General features: G+C 46.8%; 1 protein-coding gene across 1 annotated transcript; it reads left to right on the forward strand.

The window, feature by feature from the left end:
• Positions 1 to 662: 662 nt before the first annotated feature.
• On the forward strand, positions 663 to 25,464 carry TGIF2 (TGFB induced factor homeobox 2). Its single transcript, XM_066624933.1, has 3 exons — positions 663 to 681; positions 3,487 to 3,725; positions 22,111 to 25,464. The coding sequence occupies exons 1-3, from the start codon at positions 663 to 665 to the stop codon at positions 22,729 to 22,731; spliced, it is 879 nt and encodes a 292-aa protein (XP_066481030.1). The 3' UTR covers positions 22,732 to 25,464.
• Positions 25,465 to 26,561: the final 1,097 nt, after the last annotated feature.

Below are 26,561 nucleotides of genomic sequence, written 5' to 3' on the forward strand. Positions count from 1 at the left end.
TGGGTAAACATGCACAGGCTTGCAGTACAGATCTATCAGGAAAGTGTGCAAGGATTGCAGTTTAAGCCTGCCATAAAGTTCCCAAACCAAGTTTTTGCAAGAAATATGAGATTTTCTTCTCCTTTGTTTTAGGAAGAAAATCTTGGGTTTTTTTTTTTTTAAATCACTGTCATGGATGAGTAAAGAGTCATCAAAGTGAAATAAAGTTATTTATTTATTTATTTTTTTCATGGCAACTCCCAGGAGTGGATGAAAAGTTTCTCTGCTTACAACTTGCACCTCTGCTCAGGGAGGTGCAGACTTTTTTTGTCCTGGCCAGTACCACCCACCTTCCGCCTGGGCCCCCTCCCCCACATTTCAAATCTCTTGAGGAGGGGGGTGGAGGAGAGTCCAGCCCTCCACTGGCTGCTGCCCCAGCCCTGCACTCTAATGCGTGGAGCTGAGCGGCAGGCAAGCAGGCACTGGAAGGGCTCTGACGTCAACCCGGAGAGGTAGTTTCCAGCGCGAGCTGTCAGAGCGTGTGTCAGGTTGGGTATTAAAGACACATTTCGCAGCCCCCCCCCGGACCCGCGTCTGCACACAAAGAGAGGCGTCCGGATCAGCTGCGAAGGCTCCCTTCTGCCAAGCAGCGAGGGGGCGGCAGGCGCACCGCGAGGAGGACCATGAAGGCGACCAGGAAAAGTAAGTCTGCAAAGTTGCTTGGGGGGTTCTTCTCTCCTCCCCCCCTTTGCAAAGCTGGGGGCGGCCCAGGCACCGTCGTAGAGCTGGAGGTGGTGATGATGGGGGTGGTGGTGGAAAAGCTCTCCGTGCGCTGGTGGCCGTCGGGAATGGAGCGCCCTCGTGGAGTGAGCGGGGCTTTTTGTGTGGCCGGAGGCGGCTCGGAGCTTGCAGAAGCGGACCGGGTTGGCAAAAGCACAAGCACGAGGGTGGGGGGAGAAGAGTGGGGGGGGGGAATGCCTTGCAAACACTCAGCTGTGCGGAGGGACGGAGCCCCACAGGCAGGAGGGGAGAGGATCTTTTGTTCGGTCCCATTTGTTGCACGGCTGCAAGCAGCAGAGGCGCCCCCTCCTCGCCTTCTTTGCTCAATGGAGCAGCCCCTCCCTTTCTTTTTTCCCACCCATCCCCCCAAGTTGAATTACGATTTTTTTAAAAAGCTCCCCCAGCTCTTTCTGTAACTTTTGCCTCTTTCTCTGGATCCCAAAATGGCAACTTTCCCAAATTTGCTAACTCCTCCCCCTCCTCTGTGTGTGTTTCTCTCTCTCTCCCTCCTCCCCCCCAACTCACGATGTTGGAGTCGAGCGTTGCAGATCTACTTTTGGTTTGCGATCGTTTCGCAGGGCTTGGAAAGTGACAGCTTTTTGGGGAGAGGGGGGGTTTGTTTGCAGCTCAGCCGGGGCAACGCGTCGCCTTGGGGGGAGGGGGCGCCAGTTCCTGTTTCTTTTGGAACAAAGAGAACTCTGTCTCGGCATCTGTCACTCAGAGCAAGGGGGAGAGCGAGACAGGCAGCAAACTTTTGGTGTGCGGGTCTCTCCCTCCGTCAGATTGCTTTCCAGCCGGGGGACCCCCCTATTCTGACCCGGAGAAGTGGGGGGCGCAGCTCATCCCATGCCCACCCCCCTGGAAGGGATGCAGAGGAGAAGATCGGGGGGTAAGGAGGCGCTGATGGTCCAGGCAGCAGCAAACATGGAGGCCGGGCTTGTTTTGTGTGTGGGGAGAGGGGCAGGGATTTAAAGGCAGAGCTGGGGGTTGAGCCGAGGTGATCTCTTCCCCCCCCCAACACCTTCCTTTCTAACTCCTCAAAACTCCACCACCGAGGGCGGTGCGAGAGATCCGGCGCTTGGAAGGCTTTGTGTTCGGTTTAATGTCTCTGACTGCTCCCCATCAGTCGCAAACTTCGGACACGTGATTGACCCCCCTGGAAGGGAAAGGGAAGAAAATGGAAAGCGTTTTGATCTGGGCTTTCCCCCCTTTCCCCCGCGTGCGTGCTCATCCTTTGTATCGGAATGGGCACGCCGCCTGTTGCTCGCCGACTTCCTTTCTTTGGGTTGCAAAGGGGCCAAGCGGTGGCGTAGCTAGAGGGGGGCAAAGCACTAAGTTTTGCAGGGAGCCTTACCGCGGGGTGCCATTCCGGGCGGAGGGGGGGGCGCCAAACGGAAGCTCCCCACAAAACTTGGTGCTTTGTCCCCCTCTAGCTACGCCACTGGGCCAACGTGGCTGACCCCCCCTCCCAAAGCGTGCTTTGCAACCCCCGCCTCCTCGCTTCTTCCCGCATTGTTTGCATGGATCACTTCTGGGGACTCCGGACTGGCTTGCGCTGCTCCCATGTGCAGCTGGCGCCGTGTGGGTAGCTCGGGGCCAGGAGGAAGCGGCGGCGGCAGCAAAGCACCTCCTCCATCCCTGATGAGTTGCAGGCTTGCAGCGGAGCGGAGAACGCCTCCCTCGCGTAGCCAGCAGCAGCTCCCCTGTGGCATTCGGCGGAGCCTGGAGGAGCAGCGAGCCGGAGGATCCATTTGCTTTCTGGATGGGGCACAAAAGCCTGGCCATGTTCTCTCGGGCTTGCGTTTCAATGGGCTTGGTCGCCTGGGGTTTGGTGTGTGCCTGCGATGCGCTGGCTGGCTGGCTCGCTCGCTGGAGGTGGACGCCTACTTGTTGATCTCTTTGAGATCCCTCCAAACAGCCTCGACCACATGTCTGGAAAAGGGTGGCCAGCTCACTTCAAGCACACTGAAAACTCTGGCTGACTTGCTCACCAGTGTGTGGGGTTCTCTGCTTTTAAAACTGAAACAAAGTGTGTATCCCTGTGATGCTTACACTTAAGAATATGATGAGTAGTCTGGGAAACCTTAGAATTGCTTCTAAGTTCCTAATCTTGTGTTTTGGCACAATAAACTTGCAGCATGTCTTGGGCTTGTTGTTGTCTTTCTCTGAAAAAGTTTTGATGGAAAGGCTACTTACTAGATTATTTTAACTACTCTGGGAAACATTTTGCCTCCTTCCCCAGCCCAAGCCAAGAAAAAGGGAAAAAATGTTCTCAAGGTCAGTGTCTTCATTTTTGAAAACCATAAAAGGCCTGAGTCCTGAGAACATTACAGAATGGTTAGAAGTGTCCAAGGTTTGCATGAAAGAAATAAACCTTATTTGGGGAAAAAATAGTCCTGGGTTGTTTGTTAAAAAGGTGGGTATATTTTTTTTCACAAAGAGAAACAGCCTGAATCCTTCCTTATTACCAAGCAGCCAAGGGCCATAATATTCACAATGGGGTGAAGAGAGTGAGGCTACAATCCTATCCACCCTTTTCTGAGAGTAAACCCCATTGATTATAATGGGACTTACTTCTGAGTAAACTCGCATAGGAGTGGACTCTGATTCACCTAAAGTCACTGAAGTCATTTCCACATTTCTATGTTCATCTGTAGTGACTGGGGGTCAGGTTGGGCCTTGTGCATCATGTAACATGTGCCTATGGCATTATCTCCAACTTATTAGGTTTGAATCAGGACCGATCCACCAGCAGTTCCACCATGTCCGATAGTGACATTGGAGAGGATGATGGGATTCTGTCTCCAGATCTGTTGCAGCCAGGAAAGAGGAAGCGACGGGGCAACCTTCCAAAGGAGTCTGTGAAGATCCTCCGGGAGTGGCTGTATGAGCATAGGTTCAATGCATATCCCTCTGAGCAAGAGAAGCTCAGCCTCTCTGGGCAGACAAGCCTTTCTGTTCTTCAGGTAAACTCCTGTGTATAATTCTTTCCCAGCTGGTAGTCCTGTAGCTTGCAAGGTATATTAGTTGTACTGTATATAAAAGTTGCAGGGAACTTTGTTATGGTATAATCATTTGCAAAAACCCTCTGCAGCTGTGCATAGGATTGTGCCCATAGTCCACTTTTTTTTTCCTTAAAGTGGACCAACAGTAGCACAATGTTTTTATTAGGACCAACCATCTAAAGCAGGGATCTCTAAACTTTTCAGTAGGAAGGCCACATTGTATATTTTTACACATTTTTGCAGGCCCAGAAAAATCAGTTTTCTATAGGTGGAAGCAATGGACAGCACGTTGTCTCTGCCCAATCTGCCTGTCTCTGCCCAAAACCCAGTTTGTTATGATTTGTTTACACATGTGCAAAAGTGACATTATTTCCTCATTGTGATCATTTTACAGCATTGTTGAAAAGTCAACATGTAGAAACCTGATTTGTTTTATCAGCAGAGGTAACATTGAATAATTATGGTTTGAGGGTCTTAAATCATATGGCCGATGTCACTGAAAATGAGGGTTAGCCAGACTGACATCCCTCTGGTCATCTGGAAATTAGTGTGGTGGACAGAGGTGCACATGTTAACTGCACAACTACATGGTTCTGAAAAAGTATTTTAAGTTGCTGAGGGCGTTCCCCTGGCCATCGTTTGGGAACTCCTGATCTAAAGTTTCAGAAAGTAGTGAGGAAGCTTTTGATTTTTGCAGAATTCCTCTTCAGGCTTGATTTTAAAAAGGGGGGGGGGCAAAGAAATGATTGGGCTTGATGGGAAAAGTCTTATGTTCATGGATGGGGGCTTGCATGGTTTGCAAGCACTAAGAAAAGCTACTCAATTTGTCCATCTGGGGTACCACTGAAACTATTAAGCTGTAGCTCAATGTTTGTCTCCCACCATGCCACCTACTTCCACCTACTATATAGTAGTTATATAGTCCACCTACTGGAAGTACCACCAGAAGTAACTGGCAGTGTCCTCATTGCCAGTTACTTCTGGGTTGGGAAGCCAGACGTGATGTGACAAACACCAGTAAGAGGATCAGGATTGGTGGGAGGGCTTTTTCAAGCAAGCATGCTGGAGCTCTACCTGCCAAGCCGAGCCTCCCACCTCTGTCATGTGGTACCTCTGGTCTTGCTGCTAAGTAGTAGGTGTCTAGGGGTTCTGCATGTACCACCAGACACCACCTCAAATACCACCAGTGGTACGTGCACCAATGGTTGAGAAACACTGCTGTAGCTCTGTTGGTTTCAGGACTATTGCACTTTACTTTTACTAAGGGATATGGCACCTTGGGGCTCAAAAATTTAAACACCTTGGGTGTTAACATCTCCCTAGGGACCAGGTGTCCAGAATACCCCTGGGGTGTCTAAAAGGTGGTATGAAGTGCAGGGAGCCTGTGCTGTGGTTTTCCTGTGCTTTGGAAGGTCTCAGATGCACCTTCAGGTACAGGTTAGCACCCCCTTTTAAGTGTGATATCTGGGGCAATATATCTCCCACCTCCCTTTGCTACACCACTGATGGCACCCTTCTTTCCCAGTGGCCTCTTCTTTCTGACTCTGTTCACCAACATCTTGGATCATGTAAGATCGATCCAAGATGGTGCTGCGCTGGAGAGTTAGAAGAAGAGGTCACGAGGGACATCCCATGGTGCCTCTGAGTTTGTTGCATTGCCCTCGGATGCCACAGCACGCAGTTCAGGAACCACTGGCATAGACCCTTATGTACGCCATCTTAAGACTGCAAAATATGTTGCTGGAAGGCTTTGCAGGGTATATTGTCATACTTTAAACCTGTAGGCTTTGGTGCTTTTTAGTCATTCAGAGCCTTTTGTTCTCCTTCCCCCCCCCTTTTTTTTCTTTTAAATGTGCAGCCTGAAGAAAGAGTCTGGGAAACCTTAGTCCTTTCTTACTAGTTTGTGCTATTTCAGTTGGTTCTGTTAAAAAAAGATTGGCAGTATAGCAAGTGTTCAGTCATGCCTCTCATTGGCTAGCATTTGAATTGGATGCTTCTAATTAGTTACGGCTATAGGAATCTTGACAGAAGTTGCTTCATAACTAATATCTTGATGTAAACTGAACACCAGTCCTGTAAGGTGAGTTTTATTATCTTCATTTTGCTGCTGAGGAACTGAGACTGAATGGTAATGCACCTAGTCAGTCCATGGCAGAGGAAAGATCTGAACCAAGTAGTCCTGATTTGCACCTCTGTCTTTTAAACTCCAGTACTGCACCATGCATACATTCCTAATACTGATGTAAATATTCAATACTGATGTAAGTATTCAGTGCAGACTCCTTTCTTGTGGTCCTGAAAAGCGTTAGGACAGGAGTGCGAGGACACACAGATCTACAGTATGGTGGATGCATACCGAGGAATATCCCATATTTAATGCCTATAATTTGCTATTATGGTGGATGTCATGTGCAGTCCAGAATGTAGCACTTGTGAAACTGGGGCTAGAATTCAGGAATTGGTCCGTTAGAAGAACCTGACTGTGCATTGCTCCATCACAGTTCTTCTACCAGTAGGATGGAGGGCACTATGGGATGAAGGTGTGACTTGGCTGCTATTCATGCAAGCAACCAGAATTGCAGTTCTCTAATATCTTGCTTTCCCTGTAAAATTTTGCACAGATGGAGCTGTCTTATACTGAATCCGATTCTTGGTTCACCCGGTTCAGTGCCATACTGTCTATGCTGGCCAACAGCAACTCATCAGGGTTTCAGACCAGAGATGCCACGAAATCAACTAGGGACCTTCTGTATGTGCTAAAGTTCAGTGCCCTACTACAGAATGCTGACCCCTCCCCTTCACAAGCTGGTTGAGTGGCAGGGGCTGGGGGTGGGTGGGATGGGGACTGCCTGAGTGGGAGAAGCTTTGCACCAGTGAATCTTTCCTAGAGTCCCAAGGAGTTTGAGGGAGTTAGGTATTTCCGTAGGAGCTGAGCTTCTGATTGAACAAAGTGTGTTCCGCTAAGCTATTTCAAGCCTCATTTACTTCTCTAGGCTGAAACTGCACTAAGCATAGAAACCTAAGTTTAAGTGACTGTTGGTATTTACTTAAAAAAAAATAATGTAAGAAAATTCTTGGCATAAAGTAATTTTTAAGATGACAGGATGTCTCTTAACAAACAGGATGTCTCTTTCTTGGTTTCTGGGGGGGGAGGAGGCATTGAACCTCACTTCTCCAGAGGTGTCCCTCCACAAATTAAGTTCTTTTATGTGTGTTTGTAGTTGTGCTGGAGGGGAAGGGAAGGGAGGAAGGAAGGTACTTAGAAATCAAGAAATCACTTATCAAATCTGTCCCAGATGCAAGTAATTTTAGCTGAAATATGGATGGTGACACCCACTCACACCTGATCTGAATTTAGATGTTTCCATTTTCATAGAATGAAGTATAGCTGAGTGATGGTGTTGTGGCCTCACTTGGGTTGTGGCTCTCACCTTTGGCAGGAGCGTGTCTCATGACGGAGCTAGTCTTGAATAACAGTTTTCCTGAATATCACATCCCTTCCAGTGTTTTTGTAAGTGCTGGGTTTTTGATGGTTTGGCCAAATGCCCAGAATTTACAGAAATGTGGTGATTTTTATCTAGTCGAATGAGGATGATGAAGCTTTAGTTTCATGTGGTAGGGGGTAACATGAATGTGTAAGAGAGGTGCAGAGAGCTGGATTATTTCTGCTCTGCTCTATGCCTGGCTACAGGGTTTCTTTGTGGGCTAGATAAACATTGTTAACTCCTGAAAAACATCAGGGGTGGGTATTTGTAAGCTGTGAACCCCATGCAGAGCTAAAATATGTGAATTCCTCTGTACCAACATCAAACTGTTACCTGCCCCAGTAGGCCTTTGGATCTTTCCCTCAGACCTGCTTTTGGGCATGGGTTTTTGCCAGCATGTGGGGCTTCATGGTCTCAGCCAGCCCTTCTCGGTTAGAATTGATACCTCAAAAACAGATTCAGAATCTACAAGATGTTCACCTTCCATTTTGTAGATTCAAGGTGGGGGGGGGGTCATCAGGGCAACTGGATAACTCAAAATGTTGTGACTCTCCTTTCTGCTTCAGTTCTTTGCAAGCACCTTATGAATGAAGAGCCTCTGAATGTGTGTGAGATGGCAGGGCTGGGTCTAGGATTTTGGGGAGCTCTCAGGTAGACACTCTCAGGACATTCAAAATGGAAGTCCTTCTGTTGCATGTCTCTGACTTGGATTATACTGATTGGTGCTGCTGAGGCAGGATTGCTTAACATTGGGCTGCTGAGGTTAACTTCCTGGTTCAGTATTGTTCTGCCAGTACATACCATGTGGCAGTGGATGACATAGTTGTAGTAGAAATTCAAATTAGATTATATAATGCAAAAGGTTTATGGCTAGGTTTGTGCATCTATGAACAAATGCTCAAAGCAACGTTGCATGTGTATTTTGAATACAGAACATTGAATCACCAAACTGTATAGGTTTTAGGTTTTTTTCCCTTTATAAAAGGAAGATAAAATGTTGTGCATATGCAGCTGCCTTGTACTGAAGCCGGACTGTTGATCCTTCTGTGTCGGAATGGACTGGCAGTGACCTTTCCAGACCTACCTGATGATACCAGAGCATGAACCTGGGACCCTTTGCCTGCATGGCATGAGCTCTGCGACTAAGCCATGGTCTCTCCCCAAGGGGGGGAGTCATTGAATAGCCTTATGATCTTATGACCTGTCTTGAAGAAAAAAATTCTAACCTCTAGGTCAGTGGTTCTCAAACTTCCCTGGAGATTTACTCCTGGGATAATTCTTTGTGGGGGCAGGGGCAGCAAAGCGATCCTCGGGATCGCACCCCTGTGGGGGGAGGGAGGCTATTTTTTAACAAACCGTACGTGCCCCCGGGGTCCAGGGGGTGTGGGGAGCCCTGCAGAGCGCTTGCAGGGCTCCTCACAGCTTCTAAACAGTGGAAGTTCCAAGCACGATTAAACCGGAAGTGGAATTGATTGGAACTTTCACTGTTTAGAAGCTGTGGGGAGCCCTGCAAGCGCTCTGCAGGGCTCCCTACACCCCCTGGTCCCCGGGGGCACATATGGTTTGTTAAAAAATAGCCCCCCTCCCCCCACAGGGGTGCGATCTGCTTTGGTGCCCCCGCCCCTTAAAGGGAACAGGGCATCGTTACACAAGCTGGTGGGTCGCGACCCACCAGTTTGAGAACCACTGCTCTAGGTGACAATGTTATCTAGTCTCTTGTTTTTTGGTTGCCTCCTGCAAAAACTTTACATCACTTTGCTTGCCTTTCTACCTTATTTACATGCTACATTTATACTGATTTTTCTACATATGCAGCATTCAAGTCTGGTTGTAACGTAGAATAAAATAGTTAGAAATGGGCTACATCAGAATGCCAGATGCAAGGGAGGGCATCAGGATGCTGGTCTCTTGTTGTCTTGTGTGCTTCCTGGGGCATTTGGTGAGCCACTTTGAGATACAGGAAGCTGGACTAGATGGGCCTATGGCCTGATCCAGCAGGGCTGTTCTTATGGTCTTACTGATACACAAAAATAAGATGCAAGAGATGAGAAAACACAGCAGAATTCCTTTCCTTGGTGGCCCTTCTGCCTTTTCTGCAAGGTGCAGAGGTGGTTCATGGTATTGTTGGGAAGGACCTTCTTCAGATGGATTCTTCATGAGCAGCCTGGCCTGGCCTGGCCTTCACTTTAATGGGTTTCCCTGAGGCTTTCCTGAGGGCTCATGAAACTTAAGTTTTATCTGTGTTGAATTCATGTGTGGGTTGTGCTTGGGTATTGGCAAGACAATCATGCCAAGAAGCAGGTTTTGGACTTATTTGTCTACACAAACTTTCAAAATATCCATGAACAGCATATGTATGTCAAGTGGGAGACCGTCTTTGTCCATGCTGTCACTGGAAGATTCTTGATGTGCTGTTGCTGCAAGAGGCTGCATTTCCCCCTTGTGTCCCACCCACACATTCTGAGAAGCTTAGTGTTGGCCACAGCGTGTAGTATCTGTGAGGAAGGGCTTGGGGCACTCTCTCCTTTTAAGCACACCTTACCTGAAGTGAAATGGTGTGTGCAGTGTCCAGCCTGCTTAGGGCACATGTTGAGTTGGAATTTGGCAGCCACAGATAGCCAAGTGAGGAAAAAGAGACAGAGCCATCTGAGCAGACACTGTGAATGGGAGGAGGTCTATAGGGTGACACTGAGTTACTGCACTGGCTGACACAAACAGTTAACATGAATATAACATGAATATCTCAGTTTGGATGTGGCTGAGAATAAGGATTGATGGAATAAGACCTACTCCATGGGGGAAAAGGTGGAGTTGGAAAAGAGGATTTGAAAAGTGGTGTCATGTACACCTGCCTCTATTGAGCATTTGCCAACAGAGTTAGCTTCAGCTTGTCCTCCAGTCTGTGTGACATGCTTTTTGCAATCCCTTTTCTCTCACTGATCTTTAACCTACATTACAAGGTTTTTGTGCATTTTCGTGTCAGCTGTACCTGAGGAGTAAACACAGTCGGCTCTTGAGTATTACATGCATACAACTTGGCCATTTAAAAATCCGTGGCATTTCCTGTAATGTACCTTGATCATTCTTAGTGGATGCATACTTAATTAATAGGCTGTGCGCACCTAGGTGAATCCCCCCCAGCGCACCCTGTGCCACAGTGTATGTGATCTCAGTTGGACTTCTCTGCTGTAGCTGTATACTGGCTGTCAGAAATGCATTTCATAGTGTCTTATTTAGCATAGAAACACTATCTGAACACAAGCCTGCATAGAGCTGCACTTGTCTCTTTAAATAGTACAATTTATTTTGTAACCCTGATGAGTTGGTGCCTGAAAGGCTGAATGAAAACAAAACTACATTTCTACAGGGGAAGGGAACAAAGAGAAAGGAAAAGAAATCAAAGAACATTGCGATTGAATATCTGGGATCATTCAGATTTATTTAATCACTGCTGCTTTGCCTTATGGGGAGTACAAAGTACTTTTGAGAACTACCTGCTGATGATCAGTGTCTTTTGGTCTGTCTTCATTCCCACAGTGCACAGCTCTCCCCCATGTTACGGGGGTCTCTTAGGAAGGTGCCTGGCTCTCTGAATAGCCAGCAGCATTCCTTGTAGAGTTCTGAGCTTTCTTTGATTGCTCCCAACTCTATATTGACCAGGCCTGGCCCTCTGAGCTGGGAACTGACTACACAAGAATGTGTAGTCTGTTCTGCTTGGCTTGCCGTGAGCTCAAACATTCTGATAACAAGTTACAGCTCTTGCTTGTAGGCAGAGGAGGAGTTGGCTTGTTCAAGACCATCTAAATATTCAAGGTCAGTCTGTCTTTTTAAAGATTTTAAACATAATTCACTATTCCCCCCATGACTTGTGCATAGATCGGATGAAAATTTTAAAGTGGCTATGAAAATTCTGCATACAAAAGTGTACTAGGACTGTATGGTAGCTTCCGTGTTTATGCTGTAGGGCTGAGGTATTCAATCTGTGCTTCCCGCCTCCCTAGTGAGATGTGGCTAGCCTCCAGGGGCATCTCCAGGCATGGGGGGGAGGGGGGCTGGGCTGCTCTGCTGCACCTGCTGCCTCCTGACGTGCTACTTTTCTGCAGCTGTGGTGGGTGGGGTAGTGTGAGGCTGGGAGGGCATGGTGGGGGGAGGTGGGAGAGAAGGCTGGCTGGGCAGGCAGAGGTGCCACATCTCATCGTGGAGCTCTCTCCATGTGCAACCTCGCCCCAAGGACTACCTTTCCCAGTGTGCCCTCACCCTGGGCATCCTGGGATTGGTCAAGGCTGGAGGAGAGAAGAGGGCGGAGGTGCTGCATCTCATCAGCACAGGGCTTGCTCCTCCTCTGCTTGGGAAGGAAGGAGCCAGCCTGCTCCTAGTGGGAGGGTGTCCAAATGCCCCAGCCTGCATCCCTCCATCTTGCCTGTGGGGAACAGGGGTGGCATCTGCATGCTGTGTGTGTGTGTGTGTGAGTGTGAGCAGCCTCCATCTACTTTGGAGGGTGAGTTGTAATCTTGCTGCGTGTGGCTGCAATCCTTTCCACACTTTCCTGGGAGTAAGCCCCATTGACTCAAATGGGGCTTACTTCTGAGTAGACCTACATAGGCTTGGGGTCTGTGTCAGCTTAACCAAGGATCCTCACCTTTCTCTTTTTCCTCCCCCTCCAAAAAAGAGAAAAAAGCCACTCTTGATGGCTTTGTCTCCAAAAATTGATTAAAAATTAAAATCCCCATTCCTTTTTAGCCATTCTCCTTTTTCCTCCTGCCTCCTTTTTTGGGGGGGGGGGGGGTGTACTCTGTTGGCTACTATTGTAAGACAAAAGGCACAATCCTAGCTAGGTCTACTCAGAAGTAAGTCCTATTGTGTTCAATGGGACTTACTACCAGGAAAGTGGGTTAGGATTCCAGCCAAACAGTCTCTAGGTCTCAGTTTGCATCAGTTTGCAATTAGCAGATGCACACAAACAAAGTCTTCCCCTCCTGCAAATTCATTACTTCCCCCCTCCTTTTCCAAAACCCTCCAGGTGTGCTGCTGACAAGTTCAGGGCACAATCCTAGCCAGGCCTACTCAGAAGTAAGTTCTATTTTGTTCAAAGGGGCTTACTCTCAGGTAAGTGTGGTTAGCATTGCAGCTTCAGAGTACTGGCAGCCTTGTTTCTAGTGTATAATTATAACACCTTCATCCCCATTTTGGGGGTAACTGAGGTGAGGTGTTGTAATGGGGAGCCGTGGCTAGTGGCTACAAGGATCAGGGGAGGCGCGAGCTGGAAAAGTTTGAGAACCACTGCTGTAGGGTTTAGATGCTGTAGGGTACAGTTGTTCATCTTGACTAAACTGTGAAAGGTGTAGAGTTTGTTTAATCTACAGTCTGGCCATCAGATGTGGAAATGCCCCTTAAGGGGGTTTTGAACCCCCTGGGTGAAAGACTTTCCCCTTTAATTTGGGTGAGGCTAGGTTTCCCACATCCCCCATTCCAGGTTACAATTGTTGAAGTGTTATTAGATTAAGATCTAGACTCACTTGGAATTGGTCATTGTGCTGTTCCTAGAGAGCTGGATGTAGCATAGTGATTAAGCAAGCTGCAAATCTGGATGACTTCCCTGTTTCAAAGTTTGCATTTGCCATGAACTTTTAGGCAAGCTACCTCCCAGCTGCAAATTGGGGGTGATGATAACCTTGCAGAGTTGTTGTAAGGACTGCATTGAAATTGGACACTGGAATTGTTAATTTTTACCTTTCTACAAGAAAGTGTAGAAATCCTTCTTTCTTTTTCTCTGTCACATGGTGCGGAGATGAGCTGCCAGGTTTTGTTCCAGAGTGCCAGTCTCGCCAATTGAGACCCAGAAATGTTTTTGGTATCAAGATTGTGCGTGATTGTCAGGGTGACCCCTTTAAGACCATAGAGATAGAATGTTCAAAATTTTTTTAAATGAGTGAGAGAATTATTGAATTTGTGGTAAAACATGTCCCTAGGGGAAATATTATACATAGCTGTTGATTTGCAAAAGAGATGTCTGCTTGCTTGATTTATATTTCTGTAATTGTTTTCTTTGAAGCTTGCATGCGTTTCAGTTCAGCCCTCGGAAGGAGAAAATTGCTGTACACTCTTGTATATGTATTGAAACAAATTGCTTATTGCATAAACAGCAGCTGTGCTTCCAAAGGTCTCATAACTAGCTCCTTGTGGCGTCGCACTGGAATTCCTGTGGGCTTCTTTTGCTGTTGATTCATAAATCTGCTAGCTGGCCGAATGGAGATATGATTGCTCCTGGTCCCCCCTCTTTTTCTTTCAGGATTAGCACAGTTGTACATATGCGTGCAGGGTCCAGTCATATGGTTTGGTGGTGTTTTTCAGCAGGGATGCTGCTTGGGTCATTTGTGCCCCACTCCTGTGGGCAGGAAATGCAATCTAGAAACCATCTAAGGAGGCTGGATGGGGGAGGACAGGACCGTGTTATAAGTGATGTAATGACCGGAAGTGACATCATCAAGTAGAACAATTTTTCACAATCCTAGGCTACAATCCTACCCAATCTTCTCAGGAGTAAGTCCCATTGACTGTCATTGTTAAAAGCATATAGAGAGTAGCTTGTTAAAAGTACAGGTCTGTCACATTTCCCCAAATGCAGTCACACCCCATGGTAGCATCAAGTCTAATCTATTAAAAAATAAAATATTGACATGAATGGGGACCCACCTGAAATTGGCTTGCGACCCACCTAGTGGGTCCCGACCCACAGTTTGAGAAACACTGGTTTATATCATCAGCTTCTAGGATGCAGTAAAAATTTGCAAGGTCAGTTGGGAGAGGGGGAATTTTCATTTCCTTTGTGCACAACATTGTATTCTGCTTGAGAAAGGTGTGAGTGTGTGGAATGGGAATCCCTAGAGCTTTGAAAAATTAGAATTGGGCTAATAATGATGGGAACGTTCTGAGGGCATACAGCATGTGTCATTTGCTGAAACAAAGCAGCCCTGGCACTTTCTGGACAGGAGGTGGAATGGAAGAAAGTCACAGATGTGAATAAGTCAGGATAACAATCTGGCTTGTTCACAGACTGTGATAAGATCATCCCAGCAGGGGTGTTCTGTGCTTGGCTGCAGTGACCCCAAGTGTTTGTTTCAAACTACTGTATGAATTGAAACTGCACATTTCCTCCTCATCCCAAGTGATTGAATGGAGATGGTGGGGTGGAATGTGTAAGCCTGAGATTAGCATTTCTAAACTGTGGCTCACTCATGGCTAAGTGTTGTGTCTGAACCTGGCCTTAGGTCACTTGTCTAGTTCAGAGGTGATGCTCGGTGTGATTCAGTGCTATCTGAATGAACCTCTGATACCCAGGACTCCTCTGTTTGCATTCCTTCCTCCTCTCTGTTCTCTCCCTTCCAAGAGGAGGTGAACACTTTCACTTTAGAACAGTTCACAGTTCTTCACTGAACTTGGGAACAGTAGCTTGTTCTAACTCCAGTATGGTAGAACAAATTAGGATCCAACTGTGGTTGAGTTGTATCAGAACTGATATCAGAACTGTTTGGAGGAATGAAGAGCGTACAATAAATAGTCCAAATCCCACAGTGTGACATGTTTTGCCTGTTCATGAATTATAGGGGCCAGAAGAAGGCTCAGCCCCCTACTTTTTGAGATGGCTTCCCCAGTTGCTGTTTTTTTTTTTCCAGAAGACTATGAGCAGTGGTTCTCAAACTGCTCTGTGGCTCCCTGGGGAGTTGTGGAAACCAACTGGCGAGCCACAGAATCCTTGCAGAAAACCCTCTGATCTATACAATGTATAGAATTGTACTCCTAATCCAGAGCCATGGCCAATGGCCTAGAACAGGGGTGTCCAAAGTTTTCGGCAGGAGGGCCACATCATTTCTCTGACACTGGGCCGGAGAACAAAACAATTAATTTACATTTAAAATTTGAATAAATTTACATAAGTTTACATAAATTAATATACTAGAGGTGGAACTTACATGAATGACTGAAAGTCTTGCAATAGCTCAAGGCCTATAAAAGGCCTTTCACAAAGCAAGGCTGGCCTTTTCTTTGCTGCCGCTACTGCATCACAGATGTGAAACAGCAAGCAGTGGAGGGAGCCCTCATCCCACAGCTCACAGGAGAGGTCAAACAGTCGCCCTCACTCTGAGAGCAGTTGCATCAGGCCAGTGCAGGCTCCAGCAAATTTCCAGAGGGCCAGTGGCTCATTGGGGACTGGGGTGTCCCTGAGGGCCGCATTGGGAGTCCTTGAGGGCTGCAAGTGGCCCCAGGGCTGGGGTTTGGGCACCCCTGGCCTAGAAGATAAAGGGAAACACCAGTTTGGGAATCTCTGGGCTGGGGGGGGGGGCTGCACAATTTAACTAAAAGTGAAGGCAGTCAAGAGAAAGGGCTTGTGGGTTTCATTAAGAGTTTTTTTTTTACCTTGCTTCTCATTCAGCCACTGCTTTGTATACAGAGCTGTGGAGAGGGGATAATTCTCCAGGGCCATGACACTAAATGGGGCCCCAAGTGGAGTTGCCTCCCTTGGATAGAAACTGAGTAGGAACGATCTGTGTGACCCCCAAATACCCAGAAGCACTACATCCAGAAGTGGGAAGGACAAGAGAGAATCAAACACCAAAGGATCCCTGCTAAAAATCTTCCCTGAGGCTCACCTAACCATTCTGCAGCCCGGTTTGGTATACAACAGAAGACTCTGGTGTTGATCCATTTGCTTGGCAGCTTTTTCCTTCTCTGCCAGAAGGGGCAGCATTCCTGCCTGCCTAACTTGAGGAGAAGAGAGGAGACTTTGGTCTCAGTCCAGCTAGCAAGCTGAAATTTTCCCCATTAGAAAAATGTTTGGAAATGTATGTGTATGTTTGCTGGCATGTGTTTCTATGGAAAATTTACAGGGTGGCAATTGTGGGGAGGGTCTCCTCATGAGTTCAGTGTTTGTTGCTGTAGATAAGGACTGTAATTGTGGATTGGGGGGGCATATTGGTGCAGGTGTAAGGCTTGCTGGTGTGCTTTTACTCCCCCCCAATCAACCTGGATAGTTTCCAAATTGTAACTAGCTTTTTTGCACAAAACAGTATGTAACAGTTTTTTTCAGAGCCTTGATTTTTGTGTGTGTGTGTGTGTGTGTGTGTGTGTGTGTGTGTGTGTGTTTAAATCTAAACAATGCAAGGAAAGTGCATGCTATTAGATTGTCGGATTTTAGCATGCTTACAAGTGTTCTGCTAACATCCAAGTAGATCTTACAATCTGAACCATGTTAAGTGTGCTTCCCCCCCCAATTAAATATTTCAATTCAAATATTCTGGGTTGCTGGAAAAACCTTTATGATGCTTAAAGCACACTAACACCACCATTGAACATTTTGTTTACTGTAGAAATAGGCGAAACATGCTAAATCGGCTCCAGGCATTGGAGCATTTTCTGATTTGAAATAGCAGATAACCCATATCGCTGCTAATAGCACTTAGTTGTTGCCCCTTACGCTGTAGGTTTCAGTGCCACATAGTTGCAACTGGCTTTAGTTGGAACAAGGCCCTTGTCAATAAAAGAGAATTATTGGCTCATGGTACTTGGGTTTTTCTTTCTTTGGAAAAGGGAAAGCAGCATCTCTTTTGTTTGTTTTTCACATTTTTATACTGCCCTTTCTCCAAGGAGCTCAGGGCGGTGTACACAGCTGCTCCCCTCCTTTTTGCCCTCACAACAACCCTGCGAGGTAGGTGAGGCTGAGAGAAAGTGACTGGCCCAAGGTCACCCAGGAAGCTTCATGGCTTAAGAGGGGATTCAAACCTGGATTTTCCAGGTCTAAGTCCGCCTGCCAAACCACTACACCACCCTGGCTCTCTCTTTTGCAGCTCTTTTGTCTCAGCAGTGCTTGGTGCAACTTGAAATCTGTCTTGCACCTAGCAAAATTTAGTCTACTTAACTGTGATGAATGCCTCCTGCACCTCAGATGGCTACCAAATTTTTTGATTTGTGCATCATGGCTAGTTTCCGCCTCCCCCCAAACAATGTTTTGCTTTGCTATCCCATTTGAAGATAATAATTCTGAATAGTTCTGAATAATTCTAAAGCTTGCTCACTATTTTGATGTGTATATGGTTCTAAAAAAAGTATTACTTCTGCTACTTTGGGTCTTAAAACAAGTGAAGTGATGAATCTCCTCTTGGTATTTCTGCACCAGCAGGGGAGGTGCCGTATATAGATAAAGCTTAATAAATCAAACTTTGGGTAGATCATGTGTTTCCTTCAAGTATTTCTATTAGAAGAAAAAGATTGCCAAAACAGAACTGAAAAGAACTAGAATTGAAACTTGGGGTGTGTGTGGGAGAGCTCCCCTCCCTCTCTCTTCCCCTCAACCTCCATTAGATTGCTTTATACAAAGAAACATCCTACATACCTTCTATTCACTCTTGAACAGATCTGGCATGAGAAAAGGCATGCCAGGAATCTTGGAAGAAATCTTCGGTGCTTTACCCTGTGCTGGCTGGGCAGATCTCAGCTTGTAACACTGAGACAGAAGTTCAGGTGTCATGTGAATAGCTGTATTCTCCTGGCCTCTCAGAGCATAAACAGGTGGCAAAGTGTGTGGGGGCGCAGAGAAATTAATACTTTGAACTGTGGAAGCACAGATACATTTTTCTTGGGATCAGATAACTGGATCCTGTTGTTTGTATAAAATCTGCTGCAAGCCCCCTTTCAGTTATTTCCAAAGGAACTTTCTTTGGGTTCAGTCCCAGGGGAGTAAGCCCCATTGAACATGGTGGGGCTTACTTTCTGAGAAAACATGCCACGTATTGCACTGTAAGCTTCCGTATAATGCAGGCTTTCTTGTATTGTGTTTGATCTAATTCTAAAATGGAAACCACTGGCAAAGTTGTGGATGCTTTCTTGGTATGTAAGATTAGGCCTGTATGTTCTTGTCTGTAGCTGGGATAACTCTGAACCCTGTATTTATAACTGCTGGAATGAATATACAGTCATGCGCTGCTTAACGACAGGGGTTGGGATCGCGATCCTTCCACAAGCAGGGCTTGACGCAATCCAGACCCTCCATGCTCTGCTCCCCTCAGCTCAGATGAAGAGAAATCATGTCTCATGTGACTTCTGATTTCAAGGAGTAAACTAGAAATCACGAGAGAGATGTGATTTTTTTCCTGAGCCTTGCAGAGGCAGCGTGTAGACTTGCACTGCCTCTGGGAGGCTCAGATAACCTTCCAGAGGGGAGGGGACCAAAGCTCCCCTTGCATCCACAGGCTTGGGGTGTGTGCCCCTCAATGACCACATGTCGTTTTCGGTTATGTGATCCTGGCGTAGGCCAGAAGGTTGCAAAGTGATGCAAACCTGTATATACTTTTTCTGAAAATGGACACTGACCTTACTGTCATGCTAAGGAATGAGGAGAAATTCCACCACGTCTTCACCTTCAGATATCTAAGGAGACAAGGGAATGGTAAGATTCTCCTTGGTTAAGCTGGTCATATTTGCCCCGCCAAAGACCAAATGCTTGCTTTCTCACTCCCACTTGCAGAGGGATGCTACTACGTGGTACGTAGTCATCAGTTCACTCATGGACAGCAGAGAAAACATAGTGCTGAACTTAAGCTCATAGTTAATGGGAGTCAGTAAAACTGATTGTATGAACGAATGGGTGGCTACTGGGTGGTGAGTGGCAAGCTACTGTGTGCCCGGTTTCTTAGAGCTTAAGAAAAATATAGGTATGTGTTGCTTAACAATGGGGTTTCTTTCTCCAAACCCCGCCATTAAGTTATTGTTATGCAGTCCTTTGTGTGATATTGAAGTTGTCCTTAGGAGGCCCCAGAGGCCTGCTCTGGGTCACACTGGGCCTCCACAGGCCTCAAAATGGCCTGCAGAAGTGTCCAGAGGCTACTTTTGGTTTTCAGAAGCAAACTGGAAATAGTTTTCCCCAAACCAGAAGTCGCTTCTGGAGGCTTCTGTGAGCCATTCTGAGGCCTGTGGAGGCCTGGCGTAACCCAGAGCAGGCCTCTGGGGTGTCCTAAGGACATGAAGGTAAGGAATTTCAACTACTGCTGTACTATTGTACAATAAGCCAATAACGGACCGTTGTATATGTGGTGCTTCATTGATCGGAACATTGCTAAGCAATGCATGCCTGTAGCACCAAAAGACTGGAACATGCTGTGCGTGGGATATGACTGTTTGGCCCTTTCTCCCCAACTTCTTATTTATTTACGTCTGAACATCTAATGTGCCATCTGCTACCTTCAACATTTATGTTTACAGATTATCTAGGCCAGTGGTTCCCAACCTTTAGGAGCTCAGGGACCACTAAGGCAAAATTAGATATGGTGGGGACCACATGCAACCCCCCCACCCTTGCACACAAAAAATACAATTAAATTTGTAATACATAAGAAGATTATTTAATAATTAATGTGATGGTTGTTCTTGCATTTGCTTCACTAGCTGTGAAAGTCTTGGGTTTACATGGTATACATGGAACACAAAATAATTCCCCTCCCCAACTCAGAGGTTTTCATACCCACCCAATTCAATCCAGTCTCTTTTCCCCTACACCAGACCACATTATGCACAGCCCTTGCCTCTTTTTAAGTGTGGAAAAACACCTCAAAAAGGGAGAGGGTAAGCACAAGGGGATTATAGACAAGTCGTGCAAGGTAGTTAAATGAGCCAGCAAAAAGCACACACATCCCTCCACAGTTCCTTTTGTTACACAGCCCTGGCCCTGCTCCCCCCACTTGTGAGTCCAGAGTCCTTAGGAAAGTGTTCAACACAATTTAGGCAGGTCGGTCCTGAAGGAGAAGCACCAGCTCAGAGTGACATCTCAGAATGGCTGCTGCATGTCTTGGGAAGAAAAGTCCTTTTGGTGTGCACTGCAAGGTCTTTAAGGGGGGGAAAGCCTCTCTTCACTTCCTGTTCTAACTGCTGTCATGCTCTAGCTGTGAACTACTTTGATTGGAGCGAAGAGAGTGTGAGCAAGCGTATAGGTAGGCTGCAGCCACAAAACAGCTGCCTACTCTGCCATTAGTCTGTGGAACTCCTTGCCTCAAGATGTGATGATGGTGTGTAGACTAGATGCCTTTAAAAGGGGATTGGAGAAATTTCTGGTGAAGTCCAGCACAGCCACAGTGTGACTAACAGCCCCATTCTAGGCATGTCTACTCAGAAGTAAGTCCCGTTATAGTCAATGGGGCTTACTCCAAGGTAAGCATGCATAGGATTGCAATCTGAGGAGATAGGGGATGTATGGGGTGGGGGAGGCCTCCCCATGGACAAAGCTGCTGCTGCTCTCTGAGGAGGAAAAGTCAGGGGTTACACCTGCTGTACTTGGCTACGGTGGTGCCTGTTCTGCAGCTTCTGGAATTGCTTCTCCCCAGGTGGGCAGCTTGCAGTAAGACAGCAGAGCTGCTGCCTGTTTCCCTCTCCAAAAGGGGTGCAAAAACCTGGTAGCCTGGATCCCTTGCTCCACCCCTGGCCATTAGAAGAGCACATCCAGGGGGTCCAATCCTGCCAACTGGGGAGGGGTACCAGGGCTGGGGGTTGAGCATATCATTTCTCCCCTCTCCTGCCGCCACACTGCCTCCAACTCCCTTCCTCTGTGTTCCTTGGACAGCTGGAGTCTGCACTCCCAGGGAAATCACATCCAGAGAAACCCACTCCCAGGGAAACCCAGCCAGCCAGCGATGCCTTTGGGAGCCTGCTCCTCCTCCTCATTACTCCCATTCCTCCCCCTTCCCAAGCCCCTCTCCTCCCCCCCCCTCTGGCCCCCTCTCCATCTCAGGCCCCTGCCCGCCCGCAAAAGGGACTTTCTAGGCTGGCTGGAGTCCTGATCTGACTCCTGAGAAACCAGGCTGCCAGGGCTCACCTGAAGGCGCAGGGTCAAGGAATAGAGGCAGTGGGCAACAGGGCACCTCTCCTCTGCATGCAGCTGAGCCAGGAGGCTGCACAAACACGCGCGCACCTTACAAGGTGCCTGCGCTGCACTTTTTTGTTTGTCTGGGCACTCACAGACAAGGAGGAGAGGGAGGGGGAGGCAGGAGACCAGAGAGGCTATGCTCTGATTGCCTCTGAGCTGCTCTGATTGGCTGCTGGCGCTGCAGAGGCTTTTTTCTGCCTGGAAGGGCATTTTCTTTTCTTTTTTTCACCAGAGACATTGCGGACCACCTGGGGGGATGCTGTGGACTACCAGTGGTCCACGGACCATGGGTTGGGAACCCTAGCTCTAGTCAGTATGTAAGTTTGTCTTATTTTCACTTTTCAAATGAATCACTGATGGTGATTTGGCACTTGGACTCCTTTCTGGGGGCCTCTTCAGCCTAGAAAAGAGATGCCTGAGGGGGAACATGATTGGGACAAACAAAATTATGCAAGGGATGGACAGAGTGGATAGAGAGATGCTCTTTGCCCTCTCACACAACACCAGAACCAGGGGACATCCACTAAAATTGAGTGTTGGGAGGGTTAGGAAAGACCAAAGAAAATATTTCTTTACTTAGCGTGTGGTCAGTCTGTGGAACTCCTTGCCACAGGATGTGGTGCTGGCGTCTAGCCTAGACGCCTTTAAATGGGAATTGGACAAGTTTCTGGAGGAAAAATCCATTATGGGTTAGAAGGCATGACGTGTATGTGCAACCTCCTGATTTTAAAAATGGGCTATGTCAGATGCAGGGGAGTGCACCAGGATGCAGGTCTCTTGTTATCTGGTGTGCTCCCTGGGGCATTTGGTGGGCTGCTGTGAGATACAGGAAGCTGGACTAGATAGACCTATGACCCAGTGGGGCTGTTCTTATGTTCTTATTTTAGCTGCTCCAGCACTCAAGGGTTTGAGCTTGCCCTGATGCATCTAACCACCCCATCTGTTTTTCTCCCAGATCTGTAACTGGTTCATCAACGCCAGGCGCAGGCTTCTGCCTGACATGCTGCTAAAGGATGGCAAAGATCCTAACCAGTTCACTATTTCTCGCCGTGGTGCCAAAGCCACTGATGTTGTGTTACCCCGTGGAGCTGCCACTAGTTCTGGACTCTTGATGGTGCCACCACCTGCTACTGTTTCTGGAACCACTGCTACTGCTTCCACAGCCACTACAACCTCCAAGGTGTTGTCCATGTCTGTGTGTCCCCCTATAATCTGCCATACTGCACAATCTCTGGCTGGCAACTTGACTGTGATGAGTAATGAGCAAGAGAATCTTCCTGTGTTCCAGCGGGCTGGGCTGGAATCTCACCCCAAGCAACCACAGCTGAGTGCAGCAGGCAACACTCTGGCTCTTCTGACCAGGGCAGATGCAGCCAGTCCCACAAGTGGACTCTTTAACACACCACCACCTACACCACCGGAGCTCTTTGGAGAGGACTTCAGCAGCTTCCAGCTGTTGGTGGAAGTGGCCCTGCAAAAGGCAGCCGAGCTTGACTCGCAGAGGCGCAGTGGACAACTGCCTCCGTTGCTGCAGAGAGAGTCACCAACTGCTGTCCTCTCCAGAAATGCCAAGTAACCTGCTTCGGCCTATTCCCTCTCAGAAGCTTTGTTTTCTTCTTCCAGGGTTCATTTTTTTTGTTGGCTTCTGTGGCTAAGAGCTTCCTACCAGATGTGAATGCTGTTCTAGGACTTCCTCTCCAGCTGGAGCGTGATATAAGGAAGCCTCTCTTTTGGCTCCGCACTGCCAGTTCATCTTGGAAGCAAGCCACTTGACCTTGATAGAAACTCTCTTCCCTCAGCAGAGAGACTATGCATCTTCCTTTGGTTGGCATTACCTTTTGAATCCAGTGCGCATCCTCTTCTGGAAGCCCCACCGGAGGTAGAGGTGCCTGGATCCATGCACAAATGGTTCTTGAAAGGGCCAAGGGAACTCACTTGCTCTATGAGAACCTTGTTTGTTTGCTGGTTGATGTTTGATTACTGTGACTTCTTTTTTTTGTGCTATGAAGGCAAGAGGATCCCCTTCTTTGTCCTCCTCCTTTAAAGACTGCTAATTACAGGGGGGAGATTCAATGTGTAATGGAGCAGGCTCATAGAAGATGAATACTTTTTTGATTTTCTTTGTGACTCTCCCATACCCTAAAAGATCTTGCCTTTGGGAGAGAATTTTTTTTTTTTTAAACTGTGACATTTCCTCTTGACATACTCTCTTTATGGTGTGAATGAGAGTGGCTGGTTCCTTGCATCACACTTTGTGGGAGTCCCTCAGATTAACTGGAAATGTTCACGTTTGTGGCATTCTCTCAACTGGGATAAAACCCACCACTGAGATGGTACCAGTGAATCACTTCGGTGCTGTGGAGCAATCCTCCACCCTCCCCAGGTGTTGGCAGAAATTGACCTAGTGCTTTTGGGAGGGGGGGGCGGTGACTTCATTCTTCTGCCCAAGCTGCTGTTCCCTGTATTTCTCCTGCGTGGGGTCTGGAAATGTGATATTTTAGAACAGGGAAAGGACTATTCTTGGAGAATGCTGACCAAAAGCAGCAGAGGGCATTTCAGAGGTGGGAAGGGCTAGGAAATGAAACAAAATTTTTTTGACTGTGAAATTACTTTAACACCCCCCACTTCTTTCCCCTTCCCCTTGATTTAGTTGTTCCTGAGAGCATGGACTGTAACTGTGTGTCTTGCATGGGGCATTCCCAAGAAACCCAAGGCATCTAAGGATGTGCAGATAAAAAGCTACCTGTAGAAACGCATCCCAGGTCTTGTATCCTTGCTTTCATCATGCTGAATGTAGTTACGCCTTTGCTGATGGAGCAAGGGAAGCCTCTAGTGGCTGGGAAGGGAAGTCCAAAGCTGAGCAGGGTCTTTCATGGTGAATCACAACCTCTCCTGCAGGCTGAATCGGCTCATGACACTAAATCTTGCAGAGAGCTATCTGCAAGCCTTGGAAAAACGTAGACCCAGCGATCATTATAGTATCCCTTATCAGAGAATTGCCTTGGGTTTATGGGGAAGGATGCTGGGATTGCATGTTGAATAGTGACAACATGCATTTTTCATTTGAGTTGTACCACCTTTGGCCTTGAGAGCAGGAGCCTGCAAAACCTGGAATACCCTAGGTGATCTGAACATCCACCTGTTTGAATAGTGCTGTTTCACTGTAAATGTTAAGTTAAATAGCGATCTATATATACACACACCTATATATCTATTTTTGAGAAACACTAATTTTAGAGGGTGATAGCCTAATTGTTATGTTGCATGAATAGTAAAAATAAGGCCAGCAAGGTGCAACGTTCAGATTTTTGTTTTCTTTTGGAACCAGGTCCTGAAACCTGATGTTGATGGGGGGAGTTCTTAGTGGTGATGAGAAGAGCAAATAGTGAGTGTGTTGAGGAACTGGAATCCAGAAGGGCTCGTCCTCTTCCTTTAGGATATTGAGTGCCTTTTCCCCCCAGCAGAATATGGATGTGGGCTAACACTGGTGCAGCCCATAGCTGCTCCTGTTGGAGAACAAATGATTGTCCATCTTCCCTTTCTTGGTGTGATCTCCTTCATGTGATGCAGTTAACTGTGCCCGAGAGCTGCCACTCTGACTCATCAACCCAGAGCCTTGTAAGCATCCCAAATGTTGCTTGTTTCTCTATTGAATACATAAAAGCCTTAAAACATCTTCACTAGGCTTTGGTGGTTGTTGGTACTTGTGTGGGTGAATTTTGATCTTTGAGTGCTGTTGCCACCTTGCTTGATTTCTGGATGTGGAACATATGGTTGCTTTCCTCTCCTTGTCAAACTTGGTTGCCAGTGTACACCTGTTAGCTTTCTGGAGTGTGGGAGCAAGTGGATTTTGTCGTCTCCTGAAATTATATTCCAGTCTCTGCCTTATTATGGAGAAATGTGTGCTGCTGAAATCATTGGCACGATTCCAAGCAGACCAGTGGCCCCAGCTATAGTTAGTCATACTTAAGCCCCACTTAAATAAGTTAGTTGTAACTAAACTCAAGTCTCATTGATTTCAGTGGGTTTAAGTATGAATAGCTTTAACAGGATTGCTTTAGATCATACTTCTAGTTAGTAAAGCAGAGGAAGCCACCTTTTCCAACACTCTGAGAAGTGACTAAGCAGAACTGAAGCTGCTGTATATATTGTAGTAAAGAGGATTCCAGTTTCCACAATGCACTGCTCTTAATAATGCAGGGGCTACACTGCTGTATCTTGTTTGGCCTAATGTTGTGGAAGACCCTGTTTTCAATGGTTTGGGACACTTAAAGAGAGAAAATATTGTTTTGACTGAGGTCTATAGAACAAAACTACTGTAAATAACTTCTGGAATTTTTTTAATCAATAAAGTTTTTTAAAAAAAATACATTTTACTTAGTAAGTATGAATGTGTGTGTTTTTGATTAGCAGATTGATTGCAATATATACATATTGTAAATAGTTCTCTTGAGTTTCCTAATGATCATGCTGAAGAATTGTCAGTACAGCTTAAGACTTCACAGTGTTTTTCTTTTGCTTCATACTTAGGCTGGGTTCAGAGATAATGAACTCCTATTTTGCACTAGCTGGGTGTGTGAATTCTGAATGCAGATCATGAATTCTGAATGCAGATCATTTGAGTTTCCAGTGTATAAAAGGCTAACTATGGTTTTAACTGCTGAGGATGTTGTAGGTTAACTCTTATCCTGTTCTGTGAATTCAGGCATAACAGCAAACCACAGTTGGTATAAACTAGTGTACAAGCCTGTTCAAACCAGGTTTTGGATCTTGGTTTACTGGCCCTAAACAAGCCACTGACTGAGTAGATCCAGATCTATGGTACTATGTTGCATTATGTTTTGACCACCCTTTAATGGTGGGAGCAGCATGAAGAATTCTTGTCTCAAATTGCCTATGCAGTGTTTATCTGAGGATGTCAAACTGGGCCTTATGTTTGAGACCCCTGGTTTATCCTGACACAAGAATTGCCCCTGATCGTTGGGTGACAGCTAAAACTCCTGTCTGGGCTAAAGGGACTGGGTGGATTGGGTCCCAGGAGGAAGGTGGGATTAACAGTGTAATCCCCAGCCTCATACTTTGTGGGTCAAGGCACAAAAAAATTGAAGACCATTGCTCTAATGGACTCTTGTCCTAACTCCCCATTGGTTTCCTCAGTTTAAACCAGCCTTTTGTACACTAGAAGTGCAAATCATGGCTGTATTATTATTCATTTCAAAGTCTACACAGTATATTTTGCTGAGCTTGGCAAGTCACATAGTTAGCCTCTAGAAAGAGGGGAAGATGGTGAATCTTTGGTGAGCCAGTAGCAGCACTCTTGTACTTGGCCTACACTATTTCTTCTGGGGAGCACTAGGAGGCAGTATTCACTTAGGTTTAGAGTTCACTTCTGTGGCCTGTGGACTC

Source organism: Tiliqua scincoides, chromosome 4, assembly GCF_035046505.1.
Source record: "Tiliqua scincoides isolate rTilSci1 chromosome 4, rTilSci1.hap2, whole genome shotgun sequence".
Classification (NCBI taxonomy): domain Eukaryota; kingdom Metazoa; phylum Chordata; class Lepidosauria; order Squamata; family Scincidae; genus Tiliqua; species Tiliqua scincoides.

Bases quoted from the DNA above. Each gene is read 5' to 3' on its own strand.
- TGIF2 (XM_066624933.1), top strand. The intron at 3,726-22,110 runs GTAAACTCCTGT...TTTTTCTCCCAG, and splicing joins CAAGCCTTTCTGTTCTTCAG to ATCTGTAACTGGTTCATCAA.